The sequence below is a fragment of the Onychomys torridus genome, chromosome 5 (genome assembly GCF_903995425.1).
Source record: "Onychomys torridus chromosome 5, mOncTor1.1, whole genome shotgun sequence".
NCBI classification, from domain to species: Eukaryota; Metazoa; Chordata; class Mammalia; order Rodentia; family Cricetidae; genus Onychomys; species Onychomys torridus.
In genome coordinates, this window is record NC_050447.1 from 128,634,264 (window position 1) to 128,654,796 (window position 20,533).

The window sequence follows — 20,533 nt, forward strand, 5'->3', positions numbered from 1 at the left end:
TGCCAGATGTAGTAAATGACAAGCTGTTCAGTTACAAGAAGTATATATTGTAAAACTTAGCAGTTATGTGAAATTCACACTTAACTAGATTTATCCTCTGTCTGGCAACACAAGCTAGTGTAGCATGGTGAAGTAATAAACCAGACGAAATGCGGCCTCCCAAGGTTCTGCCCCTCCTCCATTGTGCACCTAAGTGCAGTGTGTCCTGCAAGCAGCCGCGAGATGACATGGGAGGGGACTATCGACGTGTGCTGGAGCCCTGCTCTGACCTCGAAAATACCTAAGCCTTCGGTACGCGTTTCCCACAGCGGCTTCCAGTACCTAGGTCGTCCACAACTGGCCAGAAGCCAACCGCCCGACTCCAAGATGGCGTCTGCAGCGGCCGCCAGGAGTCAAGATGGCGGCCCGCAGCCACGCCTGCGCTCTCAGTTCTCCTCCCCCAGCCTCGCTGGGGTTGGGGGCGCGACTCCGGTTGCCGTGCGCCGGTTGTCTTCCACCGCGGTGGCCGTCGCCGCGGCTCCATGTCACGCGCCATGCACCTCCTCTGCTGGTGGCAAGTACTGCTGTGGGTGCTGGGCCTCCCGGCCCGCGGCCTGGACGGTGAGTGCGGACCCGGCCGGGCCAAGGCGGCTGCGTGGGGCGACGCGCTGCTCCCGGGCGGCGGGGCGGCGGGGCGGCGGGGCGGCGGGGCGGCGGGCGGCGGGGCGGCGGGGCGGCGGGGCGGCGGCCCCGGCAGGCCTGACCTGCGGGAGTTAGGCGCTTGCCGAGGCCCACCTTCTTCGTTATTAACCTCCTCGTAACAAATACCTGACTTGTGTTGTGGCCTTAGAATCCCAGAGCTCTGCGTGATGCTCCACATCATCCCGGTCCGTCAGTCCTCCTTCCACCAGCGCCGGCCGGCCGGGGACAGCACGTTAGCACTGTCGTCCCACGGGCTGGATATACCGGGGCTCAGAGGCGATGAACAGTTTGTCAGTTCGCACTCACTGGTAATATCAGAGCCAGAAGTCTCTCTGACTGAGACTCCATGCTGGAGTCTGTCTTGCTGTTCCTCTTTTTGAAGACGGCCACTTTTGCTCAGTAGGTATCTGCAGGAAGGAAAGACCAGAAAACTAACAGCAGATTCCTGGGGCCCGTACATATAGGGACCCCCTTAAGTGAGGAAGGGATTCCATTCTGTGGGCCTAGAGGGGAAGCAGAGGGAGACCTAAGTTCATGGCTCTTTTATCCACCCGTATTAAAGTCCATTTCTTAACAGAAAAAGGTTTTTCCTTCCTTGGGGCATGTCCTATGAGGAGACAATGCTGAGCTCAGAGAAAGATGATTCATAGTAACACAAATTGTTATTGTTTGGTGTTTTTGAGACGGGATTTCATGTAACCCTAGCTGGGTTTTTAAAAAAATTAATCAATTAATTAATTATTTAAATGTGCATGTGTTTTGCCTATATGAGAGTGTCGGGTACCCTGGAACTGGAGTTACAGACAGTTGTGAGCTGACATGTGGGTCCTCTGGAAGAACAACCAGTGCTCTTAACCACTGAGCCATCTCTCCAGCCCTCCCACCCCCACCCCCACCCGGACCCTCCTGCTTTCACTTCCCAAGTGTTGTGGTCACCAAACATTTTTTTGTTGTTGTTGCTGTTGTTGGTGAGCCTTCCATTGCCCAGTGCGGGACTCAGACCTCATCGTTCCCACTTTTGAATGTCTAACCTGAAACTGACATTCAGAACCAGAAAACCCCATGTCAATGTCACACAGCCAGAGTTGAGGGCCAAGGTGTAAGCCATGTCTACCAGATCTTACAGCCAGAATTTTGTATTTTTATTCCCTTTAATCACTGACCTTAGAAGTGAGGAGGGTATGTAGGATAATAGGCTCCCTTGACTTTGGAAGGCACTGGAAGAAGGGATAAATGAGTGAGAGTGTTGGTTCTCCTGGCTCACTTTCCTAGGGCTTATTACAGGCCTGCTCTGTCCCTCACCAGAAAGAAGCAATTCTGGGAAACTGCTCTTGTTGGCCTGTGCTATTTGTCCTAAGGCTCTATAGACTGTTTCTGCTGCAGCAGATATGGGAGTGGTACCTGGCTTTCCCTCTGCCATCCTGATCTTGCAGTTCTTTAATATTGCTTTAAAAGCCAGATGTGGCAGCACAGGCCTGTGATCCCAACACTGCATAGGTGGAGGCAGGATCAGGAGTTCAGAGCTAGCCTCTGTTATACAAGACCCTGTACCAAACAAGGAAAAGAAACAAAACAATGTTACTTTTAGTTTCTCTACATTCAGTGCACACATTGATAGTCCCACATTACATTCTCAGATTTTCCAGGGTTGGTAGTCCTTGTGAGCTCATTGCAAAATATATATTCATACATTTATGCAGACCCTGAGGATAGTCCCAACTGAATAGGGCATTGGTCATGTGGCTAAGACATTGGCAGAGGATAAAGGAACCATCCCTGCTGGTTCCTTTTCAGAGTGGCTGAAAATATGAAGCCTTTTCCCCCAGCAGACACTACTGACGATGGATCAGCACCTGGGGCTAGGGGTGCTGCCCAGGTGCCTAGGACTGGGAGTGAACGCCTGCTCTTGAGATCCAGGACCACCCTATGCTAGTCGTTACTGGGCGGTCAGATAGCAGATTGGTTTTTTTTTTTGTTTTTTTTTTACTTGTTTGTTTGAGAGCTGTCTCACTGTGCAGCCCATCCTAGTTTGAAGTCAGAGAAATCCCCCTGCCTCAAATTCTCTATTACTGATTGCAGGTGTGATTCACCACATCCAGCCCATTATCAAAGTCTCCCCATGCATTATATGCATTGTACTACTGGGCACTGGTGTGCAGGGAAGGGTTAGATGAAGTAGAGAGCCTGCCTTTCTATCTGGAGGGCAAGGCAGACATCAAATGGATACAAATTATTAAGTGAATTATAAGGGTGGAAAATACATCAAGGAAAGCCCCAGGATATTATTGGGTGCCATCTGGGGACTGCTTACCTTGGTCTAAAGGTTAGGATAGATGCCCTTGTAGAGAAGTTTAGTGCCGCCATCTGAAGGATATTGGATTCATCTGTAGGTGAAGAGGTGGGGTAGAGGACTTTCTTAGCTGAGAACCATCCTCAGGAATGGTCCAAGGCAGGTCAGGGACAGTGAGAGTGACCAGAGACCAGACAATATAGAGTATACATCACACAGGGCAGGGGGAAGTCACTGAAAATGTTTTCCATTGGGGAGAAGCAAGAAGAGGTCTGTCCAAACTTCTAGTTCCACTTGGGCTGCAGTGAGGAGCAGCATTGTGAGCTGGGGAGGTCTGTGAGACGGTCAGCACAGCAGTTGTACAGTGGGAGGAGGAGGAGGTCTGGGAGATGGTCAGCACAGCAGTTGTACAGTGGGAGGAGGAGGTCTGGGAGACGGTCAGCACAGCAGTTGTACAGTGGGAGGAAGAGGTCTGGGAGACGGTCAGCACAGCAGTTGTACAGTGGGAGGAGGAGGTCTGGGAGACGGTCAGCACAGCAGTTGTACAGTGGGAGGAGGAGGAGGTCTGGGAGACGGTCAGCACAGCAGTTGTACAGTGTAGCCGGGTCTGAGCAGTGTTAGCAGAGTGGAGGAAAGTGGATGGATTCTGCTTGTGTTTACCGGGGACTAGAACTTGGTTGTGGTACCTCTACATCTCTTTGAACTGTAAGCACCCCCCGCAACCATCACCGCGGCTTTCATGTGCTAAGACCCAGTACATCTTTTCTCGTTGCTCCTCACAGCTTCCTGTAAATTTCCCGCACATTAGAGGCATCTTCTCCTTTGTTACAGAAGCATGCTAAGGATTGCCTTTAGGAAGTTCAGGTTTGCTGTCCCCACAGCCCCAGCCTGTTCTGGCCCTTCCTTATTAGGCTTTCTTTCTTGCATCAGAGAGCCTCCTGAGAAAGGCTGAATGGTGGCAAGGTACAGACTCTGGCTGGTGCTTCCTGGAAGGATGGGCCCAGCACCCTCCATCCATCTTAATTTTGTTCACCAAGCAATTTACTTGAAACTAGTGATACAATAATTGTCGTTTTATGCATGGCTCAAGCTACAATCAGTTTATCAGACTGAAGAAGAAATCCCTCCTCTCCTCTTTTGACAGGCTCTCCCTATGTAGCCCTGGCTGGCTTGGAACTCACAGAGATCTGCTTGCCTCTGCCTACCAAATACGGGGTTTGGAGATGTGGGCCACCATCCCTTATTATTTTCTTAGTGTCTCTGTTATCTTTTCCTAACTGCTGGTCTTCACTGAAGGTTTTTTATTTGTTTATTTTTTAATTGTACGTCATGTGGCAAATTTCAGGCTTCTAGTATGTTCTCTGTTTATCTTTTTATTTGGCATCTATCAATACGGCATACCTGACTTATGGTCTCCATAAATGAAGAAGGTAGGTGGCTCTCTGATGGGAAAATGGAAACTTTTTTTCTCCATCGGGGTATTTTGGAAGATAATTGTAAGTCTTTGGGGGTTCATTTGCTTTCAAATCAGATATGACAGTACGCTGCCCTGCTTCAGTTGCAGAGGAGAGTGGTCATGTGTGGCGGGAAGAGCAGCCTGGCCCAGCTCTCCAGGTCGGGGCCCAGTACCTGCATAAAGAGGAGGCTGCACAGGGCCGTCGGGACCAGGCGAGGGTGGCACAGCCTGCTGAGGCCTCGCTGGGGCCTGGTCCTCGTGGAGATCCCGTGGTGGTGCTGTCGGTGATTCCGGGTGCAGCTGAGGACCAACGGAGCGCTGAGGTCCGAGATGGCACCTGCAGTGCCCTAGGAGAGGAGGGCCCACGATGTGGCCAAGAGAGCCTCTTGGCTCTGCACGGTGCGGGTGGCTTCCCGGAACGGGAAGAGGAGTACTACCCTGAGCCTGGAGTGGCGGAGGCGGAGGCAGTAGCCACCGAGGATGCCAACAGCACCGACAGCCTGAAGTCCCCCAAGGTGAACTGTGAGGAGAGGAATGTGACCGGGCTAGAAAATTTCACCTTGAAGATTTTAAACATGTCCCAGGTAGGAAACCTGTGTTAATAATGTCTGTCTGTCTGTCTGTCTGTCTCTGTGTCACTCCTTTGTCTCTCCAAACTCACCTTATGATGTAATACTCTAGTACTCACTAACTCTCAGATGGACATTGCCGAGGCTGCTCTCCCACACCTGGGCTTAGGTGGGTGCCACCAGAGGGTGCCGCCACCCTCAGCCTCATCTCTGCCCACTGCAAGTGAGGATGGTGTTGCATTGCATGATGCAGTGCAAGTGACTGGCTCTCAGCGGTGTGTTTAGGAAAAGAAGAAACATTACTACAGTCTGTTATACGACACTGGATTTGCTGGTACAGCCCTGTAATCCCAGTTCTGGGAAGGGTGCAGGTAGCTGCTGCTAATTTTGGCAGGTCTCAGAAAAGACAGGTATTTTGACAAGTCTCCCAGGACGGCCTTGAATTTGCTATAGCAAAGGATGACCTATGACCTTAGACTTTGATTCTCCTGCCTCCACCTCTGGAATGCTGGGGTCACAGGCCTGATCTATGGCACTTAATTTTATAAGGTGCTGGGGATTGAACCATGTAAACATTCTCTCAGCGCAGCTGTGTTCCAGCCTGCTGTCTTCTTAAAAAGGATAGATTTTTAAAAATTAATTAATTAATTAATTAAATATGCACTGGTATTTTACCTGTATATACGCTGTGTGAGGGTGTTGGATCCCCTGGAACTGGAGTTACAGATAGTTGCGAGCTGACATGTGGGTGCTAGGAACCAAACCTGGGTCCTCTGGAAGAGCAGTCCTCTTAACTGCTGAGCCATCTCTCCAGCCCTGAAAAGATGTTTTTTAGGTGACCAAAAGCTAGTCATTCTTGTGATAATTTACCACTAAGTCTCAAAAGCATCCTGCTGAACAGATAGGTGCTTGGATCATAATCACAACATTTTTCTTTTTCTGGAGCTGAGACTAGCTCAGTGATAGACACTTGCCTAGCATGTATAAGGCCCTGGGTTCAATCCTCAGTACCACCAAAAAATAAATGTTTTTAAAAAGTCTGAATGAAGGGCTGGAGAGATGGATGATTCAGCAGTAAAGAGAGAGCATTCTGCTCTTCCAGAGCATTCAAGTTCACCTGCCAGCACCCACATTGGATGCCTCACAGTTCACGTGTAACTCTAGCTCCAGGGGATCCAATGCCCTCTTCTGGCCTCCTTGAGCACCTGCGCTCAGGTGCACATACCCACACTCAGATCCACACACATGATTAAAAAATAATAAAAATAAATCTTTTTATAAGAAAAGAAAATCTGAATGACCAAAACTACAGGTGGGTATCTGTGCTGGAACATGTGTTACAGTGACGAAGTTCTCTTCCTCTAAAGAATGTGAGTCTAGAGACAGGCAGTGGTGGCGCACGCCTTTAATCCCAGCACTCGAGAGGCAGAGCCAGGTGGATCTCTGTGAGTTCAAGGCCATCCTGGTTTACAGAGTGAGTTCCAGGAAAGGCACAAAACTACACAGAGAAACCCTGTCTCGAAAAACCAAAAGAAAAAAAAAAAAGAATGTGAGTCTAGTGTTTGTTCTACAGTGAGTGAGACCATTGTCCCAAACCCAGCCACGTTTCCAGATACTTAGATAAATGATGATTCCCCAAGGGTATTCTGGAATAATGGCTGACAGTTTCTGTAGATGGTTAAGAAGCCAGAAGAGCAGGCTGCAGTCAGCCTGCTTACATGAGAGAAACAATCCTTAGCTCTGGGAGCCATGATAACTCAGTGTCATAGAGGGCATGGTATATTTAATTCATGAAGCTTCTCCACAGGCTGGGGTCAGCCTGGCTCACATCCCTCCAGAGTTTCTCCTAAACACTGTCCTCAGGCCATGCAGGACTGTTTTGCTATGTCCCACACATGGCCAAGCAGGCTGGGTTATAGTTTAAACAGCTGGTGGCAGACAAGGTGCCCCCTTGAATGATACTGACCTTTGGCCATACACAGTGACCTTAGCTCTGCCAAGATGACAGCTGGGAACTCCTGAAACAAAGTACCTGAGCTAGTCAACTTAAAAAGAGAGGAAGCTTCTTTTGGCTCACAGTTTTGGAACCATCACTTGGCCCCATTGTTTGTGTCTGTAGTGAGGCAGCATACCATGGTGGGAACACATGTTGGAAAAATACCTCACCTCCTGGGGATGGGGAAGTAAAAAGAGAATGATGAGACCAAGGTGTGTGGTGGCGCACACCTTTAATCCCAGCACTGGGGAGGAAGAGGTGGGTGAATCTCTCAGAGTTTGAAGTCAGCCTGGTCTGTAGAGTGAGTTCCAAGTTAGCCAGAGCTACACAATGAGACCCTGTGACTGAAACAGAACAAGAGATCAAGGTCCAACAATCTCCTTCAAAGGCATGCTCCAGGGGCAAGAAAGATGGCTCAGAGGACCTGGGTTCAATTCCCTCACCCACATAGCAGCTCACAACCATCTGTAACTCTGGTTTCAGAGGGTCTGATGCCTACTTCTGTCAACCACAAGCACCAGGCACATATGTGGTGCACAGAAAAGCAGCAGAGACTCATAACAACAACCAAGGCATGCTGCAGTGACCTATGACCTCCCGCTAGAGCTTACCTTCTGATGTTGGAGCTATTTTCCAATACTCCACAGGCTGAGGAGTAAGCCTCCAACAAGAATGCCTGCAGCTTTTCCAGAGGACCCAAATTCAATTACCAACACCCATGTTGGACATCTCACACTGCCTATAATTCCAGCTTCTGGAGATCTGATGCCTTCTTCTGGCTTCCATGGGCATCTGCGTGCAAATATACATATATTGCACACACAAACACATGAATAAAAAGAAATCTTTTTTTGTTTTGTTTTGTTTTGATTTTCAAGAGAGGATTTCTCTGTGTAGCCCTGGCTGTCCTGGAACTCATTCTGTAGACCAAGATGGCCTCAAACTCACGGAGATCCACCTGCCTCTGCCTTCCAAGTGCTGGGATTAAAGTTGTGCACCACCACCACCTAGCAAAATAAATCTTAAAAGATCCAGGGTTGAGGATTTAGCTCAGTGGTAGAGCGCTTGCCTAACAAGCGCAAGGCCCTGGGTTCAATCCTCAGCTCAAAAAAGAAAGAAAGAAAGAAAGGAAGGAAGGAAGGAAGGAAGGAAAGAAAGAAAGAAAGAAAGAAAGAAAGAAAGAAAGAAAGAAAGAAAGAAAGAAAGAAAGAAAACACTGGAGGTGAGGTATGTTGGCATTCATAGTGCTCTATTAATTCCTGATCTGTCAGTGGTCAGGGGCATCAGTCTGTCTCCTCTCCACCATCCTTCTTGGGTATCCTTTCGTAAGCGTATAGATGTACTTTGTTTGTTTGGCTTTGTGTTTCCATGTATCCCTGACTGCCCTGGAACTTGCTATGGAGACCACGCTGTCCTTTAACCTAAAGAGTTCCTCCTTCCTTGCCTAGGCTGCGCATGTGCATTTAATGCTCACTTCTAACTGTTCTTTCTCTGCAGGACCTCATGGATTTTCTCAACCCAAACGGTAGTGACTGTACGCTGGTTCTCTTCTATGCCCCGTGGTGCCCGTTCTCTGCCAGCCTGGCCCCCCATTTTAATTCTCTGCCTCGGGCATTTCCAACTCTTGGCTTTTTGGCACTGGATGCGTCTCAGCACAGCAGGTATCTTTGGGGTGGGCTTGTGGCTTGTCCTTTCAGCTGATGGCTGTAGTCACATGAGGCCCTTGTTGGTTAAGTTACAGGTAGGGAACCTGGCGGTGGTGGCGCACACATGTAATCCCAGCACTCGGGAGGTAGAAGCAGGTGGATCTCTGTGAGTTCAAGGCCAGCCTGGGCTACAGAGCGAGTTCCAGGACAGTCAAGAATACACAGAGAAACCCTGTCTCGGAAAAAAAAAAAACCCAAACAGCAACAACAAAAATCTACAAGTAGGGAAGGTCAACAGGGCTTTGTGAAGTATGGAAGAGAAAAGCAAGCGTGGTTCTCAGGTTCCTCTGAGCGTGGGTGGTGCCAGTTTCTAGAAGTCCCTAATGAAATAGTCCTGGGATGTGTGTGTGTGTGTGTGTGTGTGTGTGTGTGTGTGTGTGTGTGTAAGAGTGGCAAGTATGGCATTTATTGGCAGGGACATTGCTAGAGGACCTTGTATAGTCTTGGCCAAATTAAATATTAGCACAGTGGTGTCGTGGTAGGGTGTCTCTTTGTGACAGTGGCTTTCAGTGTCGTTCCCAGCCCTCTGCTGTGTCTATTCATGGTTTCGTTTTGTTGTTGTTTTGTTTCTTGTTTTTAAACTGTCATCTTTTTAAAGTGCTTTTATTTATTTATTTTTAATTACATATATGGGTGTTCTGGTTGCATATATGGTTGTGTACTACGTGCCCATGGAGGCCGGAAGAGGCTGCTGGATATGCAGGAACTGGAATTTTGTGAGCCACTATATGGGTGCAGGGAATCAAGCTCAGGTCCTCTGAAAGAGCAACCTGTGCTCTTGACCACTGAGCCATCTCTGTGCCCCCTTTTTTAATATTAAAAAAATATCTGTCTTTGTGCATGTGCCCCTGTATATGGGTACCTAAAGAAGCTAGGAAAGAGTGTCTGGTCCCCAGAGAGAGAGAGTTCCAGGAGGTGATGAGCACTGGACATAGGAGTGTCAGGTCCAGAGAGAGTTCCAGGAAGTGGTGAGCACTGGACATGGGTGCTGGGAACCAAACTCTGGTTCTCTTTAACAACAGTATGCACACTTAATCACCGAGTCATCTCTCCAGCCCCTCTTTTTCTTTTCCTGTCTTTTCTTTCTTTATACCTATTTACATTTATTTTTTTCTTTTTTGAGACAGAGGCTCGCTCTGTACCCCAGACTGGCCCTGAATTCTCGGTGGTCCTCCTGCCTCAGCCTCCCAAGTGCTGAGGTTACAGGTGTGAGCCACCACACTTATATTTACTCTTACATGCATATTACAAATTATACATCAATATATTATAATAATTATACACTTAACATATTAATAAATGAATGTATCCCTTTATAGCGACATTATCTTTGTTTATATTTCTTTTATGCTGTTCACAGGGCTTTTAATCGCTTTTCTCTTGGGCACAGCAGTGGGTTTGCACTCTTACCCAAGCAGCAGTGGGAGGTACAACTGAAGCTTGTTCGTTTCTGTGCCTGGCTTCTCTTTTATTTTCTTACATTGTGGTGATATTGTGTTCCCCAAAATATTGTGCACCCTAATAAATTTATCTGGGGACAGAGAATGGAACAGCCACTAGACAGATATAGAAGCCAGAAAATGGTGGCACTCACACCTTTAATCCTAGCATTCCAGAGGCAGAAATCCCTCTGGATCTCTGTGAGTTCAAGGCCACATTGGAAACAGCCAGGCATGGTGACACACACCCTTAGTCTCAGGAAGTGATGGCAGGAAGCAGAAAGGTATATAAGGCGTGAGGACCAGAACTAAGCTGGTTAAGTATTCAGGCTTTTGAACAACACAGTTCAGCTGAGAGGCATCCTGTCTGAGGAAACAGGATCAGCTGAGGAACTGGCGAGGTGAGGTAGCTGTGGCTTGTTCTGCTTCTCTGATCTTCCAGCATTCACCCCAATAACTGGCCTCAGGTTTTATTTTATTGATAAGACCCTCTAAGATTCATGCTACATTACATTGATTGATTGATTGATTGATTGATTTAGTATATATGTGTTTTTACTGTTTATGAAGAAATGAATTGTTCCTCGAATTAGTAATTATCACTTTTTAAAAGATCTATTTTGCTTTTTGATTTATAGTGTGTTAGGATTCTCTAGAGGAACAGACTAATAGGGTGAATCTATATATATTAAACAGGGATTTAGTAGAGTGGCTTACAGGCTGTGATCCAGCTAGTCCAACAATGGCGTCTCCTAAGAATCTAATAGTTGTTCAGTACACAAAGCTGGATATCTTAGCTGGTCTTCAGTCTATGTTGGAATTCCAAAGAAGTAGGTTCTAACATCAGTGAAGGAATGGATGCCTCCACAGCAGTATGGATGAACTTGCCAGCTAGAGTGAGGGCAAGTAGGCAAAAAGCAAAAGCCTCTTTTTTCCATGACCTTTACGTAGGGTGTCACCAGAAGATGCTGCTCAGATTTAGGGTGGGTCGTAGTAACTCAAATTATACATATTCAGGGTAGATCTTCTTACTTCAAATAATCCAATCAGGAAAATGCCTCACAGGTGTGTCCAGCTGCTTGGGTTTTAGTTGATTCCAGATGTGGTCAAGTTGACAACCAAGATTAGCCATTACATATGGTATGTGAATGTCTGCATGTGTGTGGAGGCAGAAGAGAGTGTCAGATCCCTGGAGCTGAAGTTGCAGGCAGTTGTGAGCTGCCCTGTACGGGTCCTCTAGGAGAGCAGTATATGCTCTTAACCCTGTGCCATCTCTTCAGCCCTAGCTTAGCGACTCTCCTGTCTGCTCCAGGAAACTGTCTACAGGGCCTGGCCTAAGGCTAGCAATGGTGCTCAGGCTCAAAAGCATACACTAGACTCTGGGACTTAGGTCTGGCATGTTTCCCTGCGCTCCCTTCCCAGAGGCTGTTGGCACGTGCCTTGCTGCCCTCCTTAGCCTGTTTATGGAAGACACTCTTCAGCACAGGGCCTGGAATGCGTTTGATTCATATGCCAATGTCTGATGACAAAACTGACATTGCTCATCCAGCATCACTGTTCGGGAGAAGCTGAGGCTTAGTGAGGTTAAATAATTTCCCCAAGGTCACAGCTGGTTCTGTGGTCAAACCACTGCCAGAGCCTGGACCGGTCTGCAGACTGTCTTCCTGGATGTGAGCCTCCTGGTGTGCGGGTTGAGTCATGGATTCCTTTGCACCAGTTTGCCAAAGAATTGCTTACTGTATGCTGATCTTTTTTGAGGGAGGGATGGCCATTCTGAAGTTTGAATTTTTTTTTTTGTCAAGAAAATTGACACACTATGTTTTATTCATGAATTAGAATTTTCTGGTCTGAGTTGTTTTGACATCTGGATTTAAATCGTGGAATGATTGGGTCACGGCTAGAACCATGTGCTAATAGCAATTGTGTTGGATGGTGGTGTTGGAGCGCCCTAACCCTGCCCATAAGAAGTGGCGAGGAACAGACCAAAAGTGCAAAGTCCAACCGAGCAGTCATGTGAGAAAGCGGGTTTGGGGCTTCCCAACTTCACTGCCACCTTCTCTTCCAGCCTTTCTACCAGGTTTGGCACTGTAGCTGTCCCCAACATTTTGTTATTCCAAGGAGCTAAACCAATGGCAAGGTTTAACCATACAGATCGAACTCTGGAAACACTGAAGATCTTCATTTTCAACCAGACAGGTATGTAGAAATAACACCCTGAGGAGGAAGGTTTTCTATTTATTTTTTATTTTTTTATTTTCAGAGACAGGGTCTTATTGTGTAGTCCTTGCTGGCCTGGAACTTGTTCTGCAGACCAGGCTGGCCTCGAACTCACAGAGCACGTTATGTTAGTAGTAGTAGTACAGAGTGTACCTTCTTTCTCTGGATTGTTGCTGGGAGATTCAGCTGCACTGCTGGGTGTGGTTAGCTTTTATTTGTTTCTACTGTGGCGTGTTCCATTTATTTATTTAGTTTTTTTGGGGGGAGGGGCGACTGGAGACAGGGTTTCTCTGTGTAGCTTTGGCGCCTTTCCTGGAACTCGCTCTGTAGACCAGGCTGACTTCAAACTCACAGAGATCCGCCTGCCTCTGCCTCCCGAGTGCTGGGATTACAGGCGTGCGCCACCGCCGCCCGGCTCCATTTTCCTTCTAAGGAGAGAGCAGAGATCTTGTTAGCCCAGAGTGAGAGTACTACAAGGTCACTGGGAACCCTGACCTGAGCTGGGTCCCTGCTGCTGTGAGGAGAGAAAGCCATTGTTTGGTGCTTGTGGATGAAGTCTAGGTGCCCAGCACCTTCAGTGATCACTGACCCAGTCGGGGCAATTGTTGGAACAATTCTTTCAATAACTCATTTGAAGGCATCTTGAATTTAACATACATCAACCTGTGGAAACATTTGCGAGTGGTCTGACTTTTTGAGCTTTGCTCTTAAGAGAACAAAAGGCAACTGTACCAGGTTGTTGACTAGAAAAGCTCTGAGGAGTCACAGAAATTCTGGAGCTTTAGCTTTGAACTGTTGGAGGGATTCCCGATCCTTTGATGTCCTGGGAAGAAAGGCAAGGGACACATGACTGACCACAGGTGAAATCCTTCCAAGATATGCTTGCGCCGTGTTTAGTTCAGGGTCACCTGTCAGTTTGCATGTCACGCATGGTACTTCAGACAAGCCTTGGATGTGTTTTCTCTCTAATTTGAAACAATTGATTTGTCTTTCAGGCATAGAAGCCAAGAAAAACGTGGTGGTGACTCAGGCTGACCGAATGGGCCCGCTCCCCAGCACATTGGTAAAGACAGTGGATTGACTGTTTGTATTTTCCTTATTCTTTTTAATTAGTTTTATTATGTATGCTACTATCCAGACTGAGAGCATTTAGTGGCCGATTCCAGGACAAGAGCAGGAGCATTCGGAGTAGACACAACTCAAAGGAGAGGAGGCTTCCGGCCGGCCGGACTTACAGTCTCGGGCGGGCATTTCCTCCCCTGAAGCACTGACTTGCAGCAGAAATCAGAGTCAAGAATCATGTTCCTGTTGAAGTACTGAAAGGCTTGAAAGATGACATATAAATGTGTTTTTACTGTGACAATTTGCAGTGAAAAAGTATTAACTAGAATTGACTGTTCCAGTTTTTAGTGCTTGAACATAATGAACCTCTCTCGTAGTGTTGCCAAGTGGGAAAGGGTTTAGTAGAGGAGTGACTAGGAGGGCTGGACCTATCAGTAGCACCTGATGAAAAATAAAAATTCACGCGCCCCTGTTTTGTGAACTCTGCGTTCTCTGAAAGAATTCAAGGAGCTTTCCCTTGTTTCTAAATGGCAGATTTTAGGAAAAAAATAAACATTCTAATTTAAACATGTTAACTTTGTGTTAGAGCATAAGCTTTAGTCAGTTATATAACCAGTGTGCATTATTTGAACCTTAAAATTCTGAATACTGAGCCAGGTGGTAGCTGTGCACGCCTTTGATCCCAGCATCAGAGGCAGGGGGAGCTCTGAGTTCAAGGCTAGCCTGGTCTACACAGTGAGTTCCATGGTGGCCAGGGCTGCAGAGAAACTTGATTGAGAAACCTAGACAGACAGACAAATCTCTGAACACCGAGCTGGGTTGCGATCCAAAAGAAGAATAACACTGTTCTTGCCTGAAGGTTGAGTCTAGTCTAGTTTAGGATGCATTTACAACAGAGACAGCGGCTGAGATGGCTTAGCACATAAAGATGCTGGCCACTAAATGTGAAGAAGACCTGAGCTGAGTGCCTGTGTTCCACGTGGTAGGAGGAGAGAACTGAACTCCTCGTGTACACCGTAGCATGTGCCCCTCATACACTTATAAAAATATAAGTTTTTATAGAGACAACACATTGTGATATTGCTTTGGGGGGGGGGGGGCAGCTGCCCGGAGAAGGGAGTCCCACGCCTGAGGGAACCATGCTGGGCAGATGTAGTGGTGGCCGGCCTGCGGTGGGCAGCAGCATTTCATTCACAACCCAGGCGCTGCATCCGTGTGCAAATGAGTTTATTATAATAGAGAGATGAAGAGAAAGAGAAAGAGGGAAAGAAGGAAGGGGGAGTTGAGGGTGCAAACCTCGTGGGAATGGAGAGAGAGTGGAAGAGAGAAGGGAGGGATTTTTCCTTAAATCGGCATTTACATCAGGACGCAGGGCTGCCCCACGGGGCAGGCCAGGAATTAACACATATAATTTATACAAATCTTTTTATTATTATCATTATTATTGTTACTATTATAGGTTCTTAGAGATAGGGTTTCTCTGTGTAGCTGTCCTGGAACTTGCTCTGTAGATCAGGCTAGCCTCAAATTCCGAGATCCACCTGCCTCTGTACTTTGTGTTTCCTGAGACAGGGTCTCATGCAGCCTTGGCTGGCCTGGAGCTTGCTATGTAGGCAAAGCTGGGCTCCAACTCATGGAGATCCTCCTGCCTCTGCCTCCCAAGTGCTAGAATTAAAGGTGTGCACCATGCCTTGATAAATTAATATTATACTAGTTGCTTCCAGTGTTAGACATTAGTTCAGTATGTATAAAATACTCCTCACATTAGTTCAGTATGTATAAAATACTCCTCACATTAGTTCAGTATGTATAAAATACTCAGCATTCTGTAGAAATAGAGTGTCGCATTGAGAGCTTACAACTTCATGGTGTGTATAATGTCATGAACAGCCCTGCTGGGTGTCCACTGGAGAAGGACTGTGTCTCAGAAAGGTACCATTGTGTCTGTTCACAGATGAGCAAACAGAAGCTGAGAATGGTTACGTAACTTGTCCAGCCTATAAAGACAGTCAGTGGAGAGCCTTGGCCTATGATTACAAATCTGAGAGAGAAAACAAACAAACTGAAAACCCAGTGATTCCAGTCAGTCTCCTCAGTTGCTCACAGTAGTAACATCTGAATCATTTCTGTGTGAATACCAGCTACTATTTAAAATTCTCTGCCATACTGATTCGGTTGTACATACAACTCCGAGATTGCTGCCATCAGATGTCTCCATTTCCAATGTAAACTGAAGCGTGGAGGAGCTCTCTATTGGCTGCGTAGCTTTCGGACCTTTGTTGTAGGATTTGTGCTGTTTTGTTCTTTGGAATCTTGAGATGTAGCCCAGGCTGGCCTTGGACTCTGGCTCCCCCCTGCCTCTGGCTCTTATTATGAGATTCCAGGTGTGTGTTATCACTTGGCTCCAAGCCTTATTCTATGGCACAGCCCAGGTGACCTCTGGATGTGTTTGCCTCTGGCCTTTCTCCAGTGTGCTATAGTGATAACAGAATTCAGCATTGTTTCAGGGACTTTTTGTCGTGATAAAACCACCCAAAGTGAGATATAGAAGAAAGTTTGTTTTAGCTTATGGTTCCAGAGAGAGTAGGGACTTTTGGGAAAGGCACGGAATAGGGAGGTGAGAGATGGCAGTTTTAGCTGCAAACAATCAGCGGAGAGAGTGAACTGGGGGGAGAGTGTCCATCCTCCATGGTGTGGCTGGTCCTGGGATGAAGTTCTGTCATACCTTTTCCTGCAGCTGTCCCCATCCTTCATGGTGTGGCTGGGATCAGGGAGTGAGAGAGGGTGACCAGGATTCCTAGCAGACCAATGGCTTTGCTTCTTACACTTAACTAAAACTACCTACATGGGTTCCCCTGGAGGGGATTCAGAACAAGGGTACTGCCTGGAGAGGAGGAGCAGACATTAGTCAGAAAGCTGAGGGTGAGGTGGAATGAAGGAGCAGCTCAGGTCCCATCAGCACAAGCCAAGCATGGTGTCCATCACAGAGAGGCACCTGGTAAGTCTTTGCAAAGGGGCTTAAATCTTATTAATCTGCGTGCTTTTTATATTTTTATTTATCTGTCTATCTATCTATCTATCTATCTATTTATTTATTTATCTATTTATTTGTTTGTTTATTTATTTGGTTTTTCGAGACAGGGCTTCTCTGTGTAGCTTTGCGCCTTTCCTGGAACTCGCTTTGGAGACCAGACTGTATGGTGATAGTTTCTTTGTACTGAAATGTGATTTTATTTGTATATTAATAAAGTTGCCTTGGGGTCAGAGTAAGCCATAGCAGAAGCTGGGTGGTAGTGTGCACGTCTTTAATCCCAGCACTTGGGAGGCAGAGCTAGGCGGATCTCTGTGTGTTCAAGGACACAGCCAGCATGGCCACACACGCCTTTAATCTCAATACCAACCATAGAAGACCTGGAGGTCTGTACAGACAGGCAGTGATGAGGAGGTCATGTGGCTGGGTTTACAACCAATGAGAAAGCAGAACAGAAAGTCAATAAAAAGAAAAGACACACACAGAGGTAGCTCTCTTGTGGAGAGGAAAGACAGCAGAAGCAGTGAAGGGTAAGGTTTTCAGCTCTCAGCTATTGCTCTGACCTCTTAGCTATAAACTCTGTATTTGGCTCTGTGTTTCTTATTTAACAAGACGGTTACATCTACAAGGCTGGCCCTGAAGTCACAGAGATCCACCTGCCTCTGCCTCCTGAGTGCTGGGACTAAAGGCTTGTGCCACCACCGCCCAGAAATGACTTTTAATTCTACCCTTGGCACCTCATCCTTAGACATGAGCCTAAAGAAAAACCCACATTGTCACCCAAGTTACTTCAAGTCAGTTCTGTCAGACCAGGGCCCTCAGACTAGAGTCTTCTTTTCCAGATTGTTACATCTTTTCAATCAGGCAAAAACAGGGTCAAGACTGAAGTCTAAATTTTAGGCTATTTTGAGGCTTTATTTTTTTCTAAGTCCATTTGGGATATAAGACTGCTAACAATTTTGAGATCAGTCTTAAATGAACTCTTTACTAAGATATCTTTTTGCCAAATTCTCTGTAAAACTGATAAAAATAAGAAAATATGCATTTTTGAGAAGGGGTCTTACTATGTAGTAGCTCTGGCTGGTCTACAACTCTATGTAGCCCAGTCTGGCCTCTAATTCCCAGCAATCCGCCTATCTCCACCTCCAGAGTTCTGGGATTGAAGGTGTGTGCCACCATGCCTGGCAAACTGATAATGTGCTAATTTAGAAAAAATAAGGGAGCCAGGTTTGGTAGCGCAGGTCCATAATCCCCAGCTCCTGGAAGGTGGAGACGGGTGTTCAAGGCCAGCCTCTGCAATGTTGTACTTGGGTTATGTGAAACTGTTACAAGAAAGGAATACAATAAAGTTACTTAGTAAAAAAAAAAAAAAAAAATCAAAAGGTGGCACAGTCTTTAATCTCAGCACTCAGGAGACAGAGGCAAGCAGATCTCTGAGGCTAACCTGGTCTACAGCGTGAGTTCCAGGACAGCTGGGTATATACAGAAACCCTGTCTCAAAAAACCAAAACCAAACCAAACCAAAAAAAAAAAAAAAAAATACAAGCTGAACTAAAAGCCGCAGGTGGTGGTGGTGCACGCCTTTAATCCCAGCACTTGGGAAGCAGAGGCAGACGGATCTCTGTGAGTTCGAGGCCAGCCTGGTGAAGAGAGCAAGTTCCAGGGCAGGCTCCAAAGCTACACAGACAAACCCTGTCTCGAAAAATCAAAATCAAAACAAAACAAAACAAAAAAACCACACACACACACACACACACACACACACACACACACACACACGCCCCAAACAAAAACAACTCCCCCCCCCAAACAAAACCAAACAAACCCCCAAAACAAAACAAAAATCCCTCACCACAATGTTAAAACCCTGGCCCCGCACCATTTTAAAGAGTGGATTTTATTGTCAATTACATCTGAAGAAAAAAAAATAGCAAAAGGATAATAAAGATTAACACACACACATGGCATATAAAAGAACACGTCTCAATACATGGGAGGCAATTTGTCTCCGCCGGTCTTCGCCGGTGGAGACACCACCTCAGGGATGGTGTACCGGTGCATACAGGACAGTCGGTGCGGGAGCAGGCTCAGCTTCCAAGGCCACCGTGCCCGGAGGGGTGGCCCCACGCAGCGAGCACCCGCGGGCGCGGCGGCCCTCCCGCTCCGGGGGCCTTCGGAGCCTGGGCCGCGTCAGGCAGCGCGCGGGGCAGCCCGGGACCATGGCGGCGGCGGCAGGGGCGCGCGGCTCCCTCCGCGGGTTGGCGGCGCTGCGCGGCCGGGGTGCGAGCCGGGCGGCCATGGTGAGTGCGGCCGCGCGGCCATGGTGAGTGCGGCCGGTGCCGGAGAGCGGGCCTTCGGCTGGGTGGGGGCGGCTGCGCGTGCAAACCCGCAGCTCCCACGCTCCACCGTGGCGGAGCGACGTGCACACGCCTTCGCTCCTGCGCAGGGCAGGCCGAGGCCGGAGGACGCGTGTGAGTTCGAGGCCAGCCACGGCTACGCGGGGGCACCTGCTACAAAACATAACACCCCAAGCAACTTCGGTCGTAGTTTATGAGCTTGCGCACCGGAAACAATCTCTTGTAAAAAAAAAAAAAAAAATCTAAATGCGAAGATTAGACGGGCCGGGTCATCCTGTGTGCTGGCGGCAGTCCAGGGGAGACTCCTAAGTGGCCACTTCCCTGGGGCGTCGTGGTCGTGAGCTTTAGGAAGAAATTAGTAAATTGCCTTTCTCCCCACGTTTTTGAACGGTACATCGGTTTTTCTCACTACCTCTATAGAGGGCATTTTAGTTTTCTTACTTCAGACATTGGTATTTTGGCCGTCCGTTGTGGCATGTCATTTCTGTGCCTACCGAGGCTGAGGCAGGAGGATTACTGCGAAGCCTGAAGCCTGCGAGGAGCACGGGAGACCATCTGGGAGGGGGTTTGGAGGGATGGGTTAGAGGGAGAGCAAACTGAGAGGAAGTTTTAACAGGCAGCTCCACCTAGTGGAAAATGTAGCATGGAGCTCACCGTTTCATTTACAAGCGCTTCTTAGAGCCCATTTGAAAATTACGAATAAAACATGATATATATGCCTGTAAAATTTCTATAATGAATGTCCTAAAACAATTTTTCTTATATTATACAGTAGAATTGTTGAAGTCAGAATATTATTGCTGGTAACATCCATTGCTTTTGACTAATGACTTAGAGAAAATTTTTTTTCTGGTGTGATCCAGGACCACATTTGGTTAACATGTGTTTTTTTTTTTTTTTTTTTTTACTATTAATTTAGTTAAAATAATTTTTCATACAAGTGTATATGTGTGTGTTCAGGTACACAAAACATAGTCTCCTGTGCCCTTCCCCTTGTTTTCTTTCTTCCAATAAAAGAAGGAAGGAAATTTCATTTTGTTTGTTTTTAATGAGTTAAGTTTCATGTAGCTGAGACTGACCTTGAACTCTGGATACAGTTCTGTTGTGGAATATTACTTTGACTATGTAAAGGTGTGTTGTATTTGTTTATGCTGCATTTGTTTTGTTGTTGTAATTTATTGGAGACAGGGTTTTTCATGTAGTTTTGGTGGCTGTCCTGGATCTCACTCTGTAGACGAGGATGGCCTCGAACTCACAGAGATCCGCCTGCCTCTGCCTCCTGAGTGCTGGGGTTAAAGGCGTGTGCCATCACTGCCCGGCTGCATTTGTTTAATTGTGGAAAGATGGGTTGCTGTCTCACCTTGCCTGCCTGTGGCACCTGACTGGTCTAATAAAAAGCTGCACAGGCAGTAGCCAGGCAGTAGAAGGAGATGTGGGGCTGTCGGTCAGAGAATCAGCGGGAGAGAAGAGAGAGGGGAGAAAGGGAGGAAGAGAGAGACACTGGGGCCAGCCAGCCACAAGCAGCCACGGAGGAAGCAGGGAAGAAGGACATACCCCCAGCAGAACGCTTCGTTTGGAGGTTTTGTATTGTTTTATTTTCTAAAGATGTATTTACCTTTTTGTTTTGTTTTGTTTTTTCGAGATAGGGTTTCTCTGTGTAACAGCCCTAGCTGTCCTAGAACTCACTTTGTAGATCAGGCTGGACTTGGATGCACAAAAATCAGCTTGC

The 20,533-nt window shown here is 47.2% G+C and overlaps 2 protein-coding genes across 5 annotated transcripts in view; both read left to right on the top strand.

Moving 5' to 3' along the window:
* The first annotated feature begins 415 nt into the window (after positions 1–415).
* Txndc15 (thioredoxin domain containing 15) lies at positions 416–13,479 on the top strand. Of its 2 annotated transcripts, none has more exons than XM_036188691.1 (5): positions 416–600; positions 4,530–5,011; positions 8,490–8,653; positions 12,203–12,333; positions 13,350–13,479. In XM_036188691.1, the coding sequence occupies exons 1-5, from the start codon at positions 522–524 to the stop codon at positions 13,433–13,435; spliced, it is 942 nt and encodes a 313-aa protein (XP_036044584.1). In that variant the 5' UTR covers positions 416–521; the 3' UTR covers positions 13,436–13,479. The 2 variants fall into 2 exon arrangements, with proteins under 2 accessions (XP_036044584.1, XP_036044585.1); XM_036188692.1 differs by having other exon boundaries at positions 4,536–5,011.
* Positions 13,480–18,432: 4,953 nt separating this feature from the next.
* Positions 18,433–20,533, top strand: part of Pcbd2 (pterin-4 alpha-carbinolamine dehydratase 2) — a 50,479-nt gene continuing 48,378 nt past the window's right edge. For 2 of the 3 annotated variants that reach the window (XM_036186799.1, XM_036186798.1), the window contains exon 1: positions 18,433–18,770. In XM_036186799.1, the coding sequence (XP_036042692.1) occupies positions 18,438–18,770 (333 nt within the window). In that variant the 5' untranslated portion in view covers positions 18,433–18,437. The remainder of the gene's footprint in view (positions 18,771–20,533) is intronic. The other variant, XM_036186800.1, reaches the window with a different exon arrangement.

Excerpts from the sequence above, each read along its gene's own strand:
- Txndc15 (XM_036188691.1), top strand. The coding sequence starts at position 522 with ATGTCACGCGCCATGCACCTCCTCTGCTGGTGGCAAGTACTGCTGTGG. Across the intron at positions 601-4,529 it reads CCCGGCCCGCGGCCTGGACG|TTGCAGAGGAGAGTGGTCAT; the intron begins GTGAGTGCGGAC and ends GCCCTGCTTCAG. Across the intron at positions 12,334-13,349 it reads CTTCATTTTCAACCAGACAG|GCATAGAAGCCAAGAAAAAC; the intron begins GTATGTAGAAAT and ends TTTGTCTTTCAG.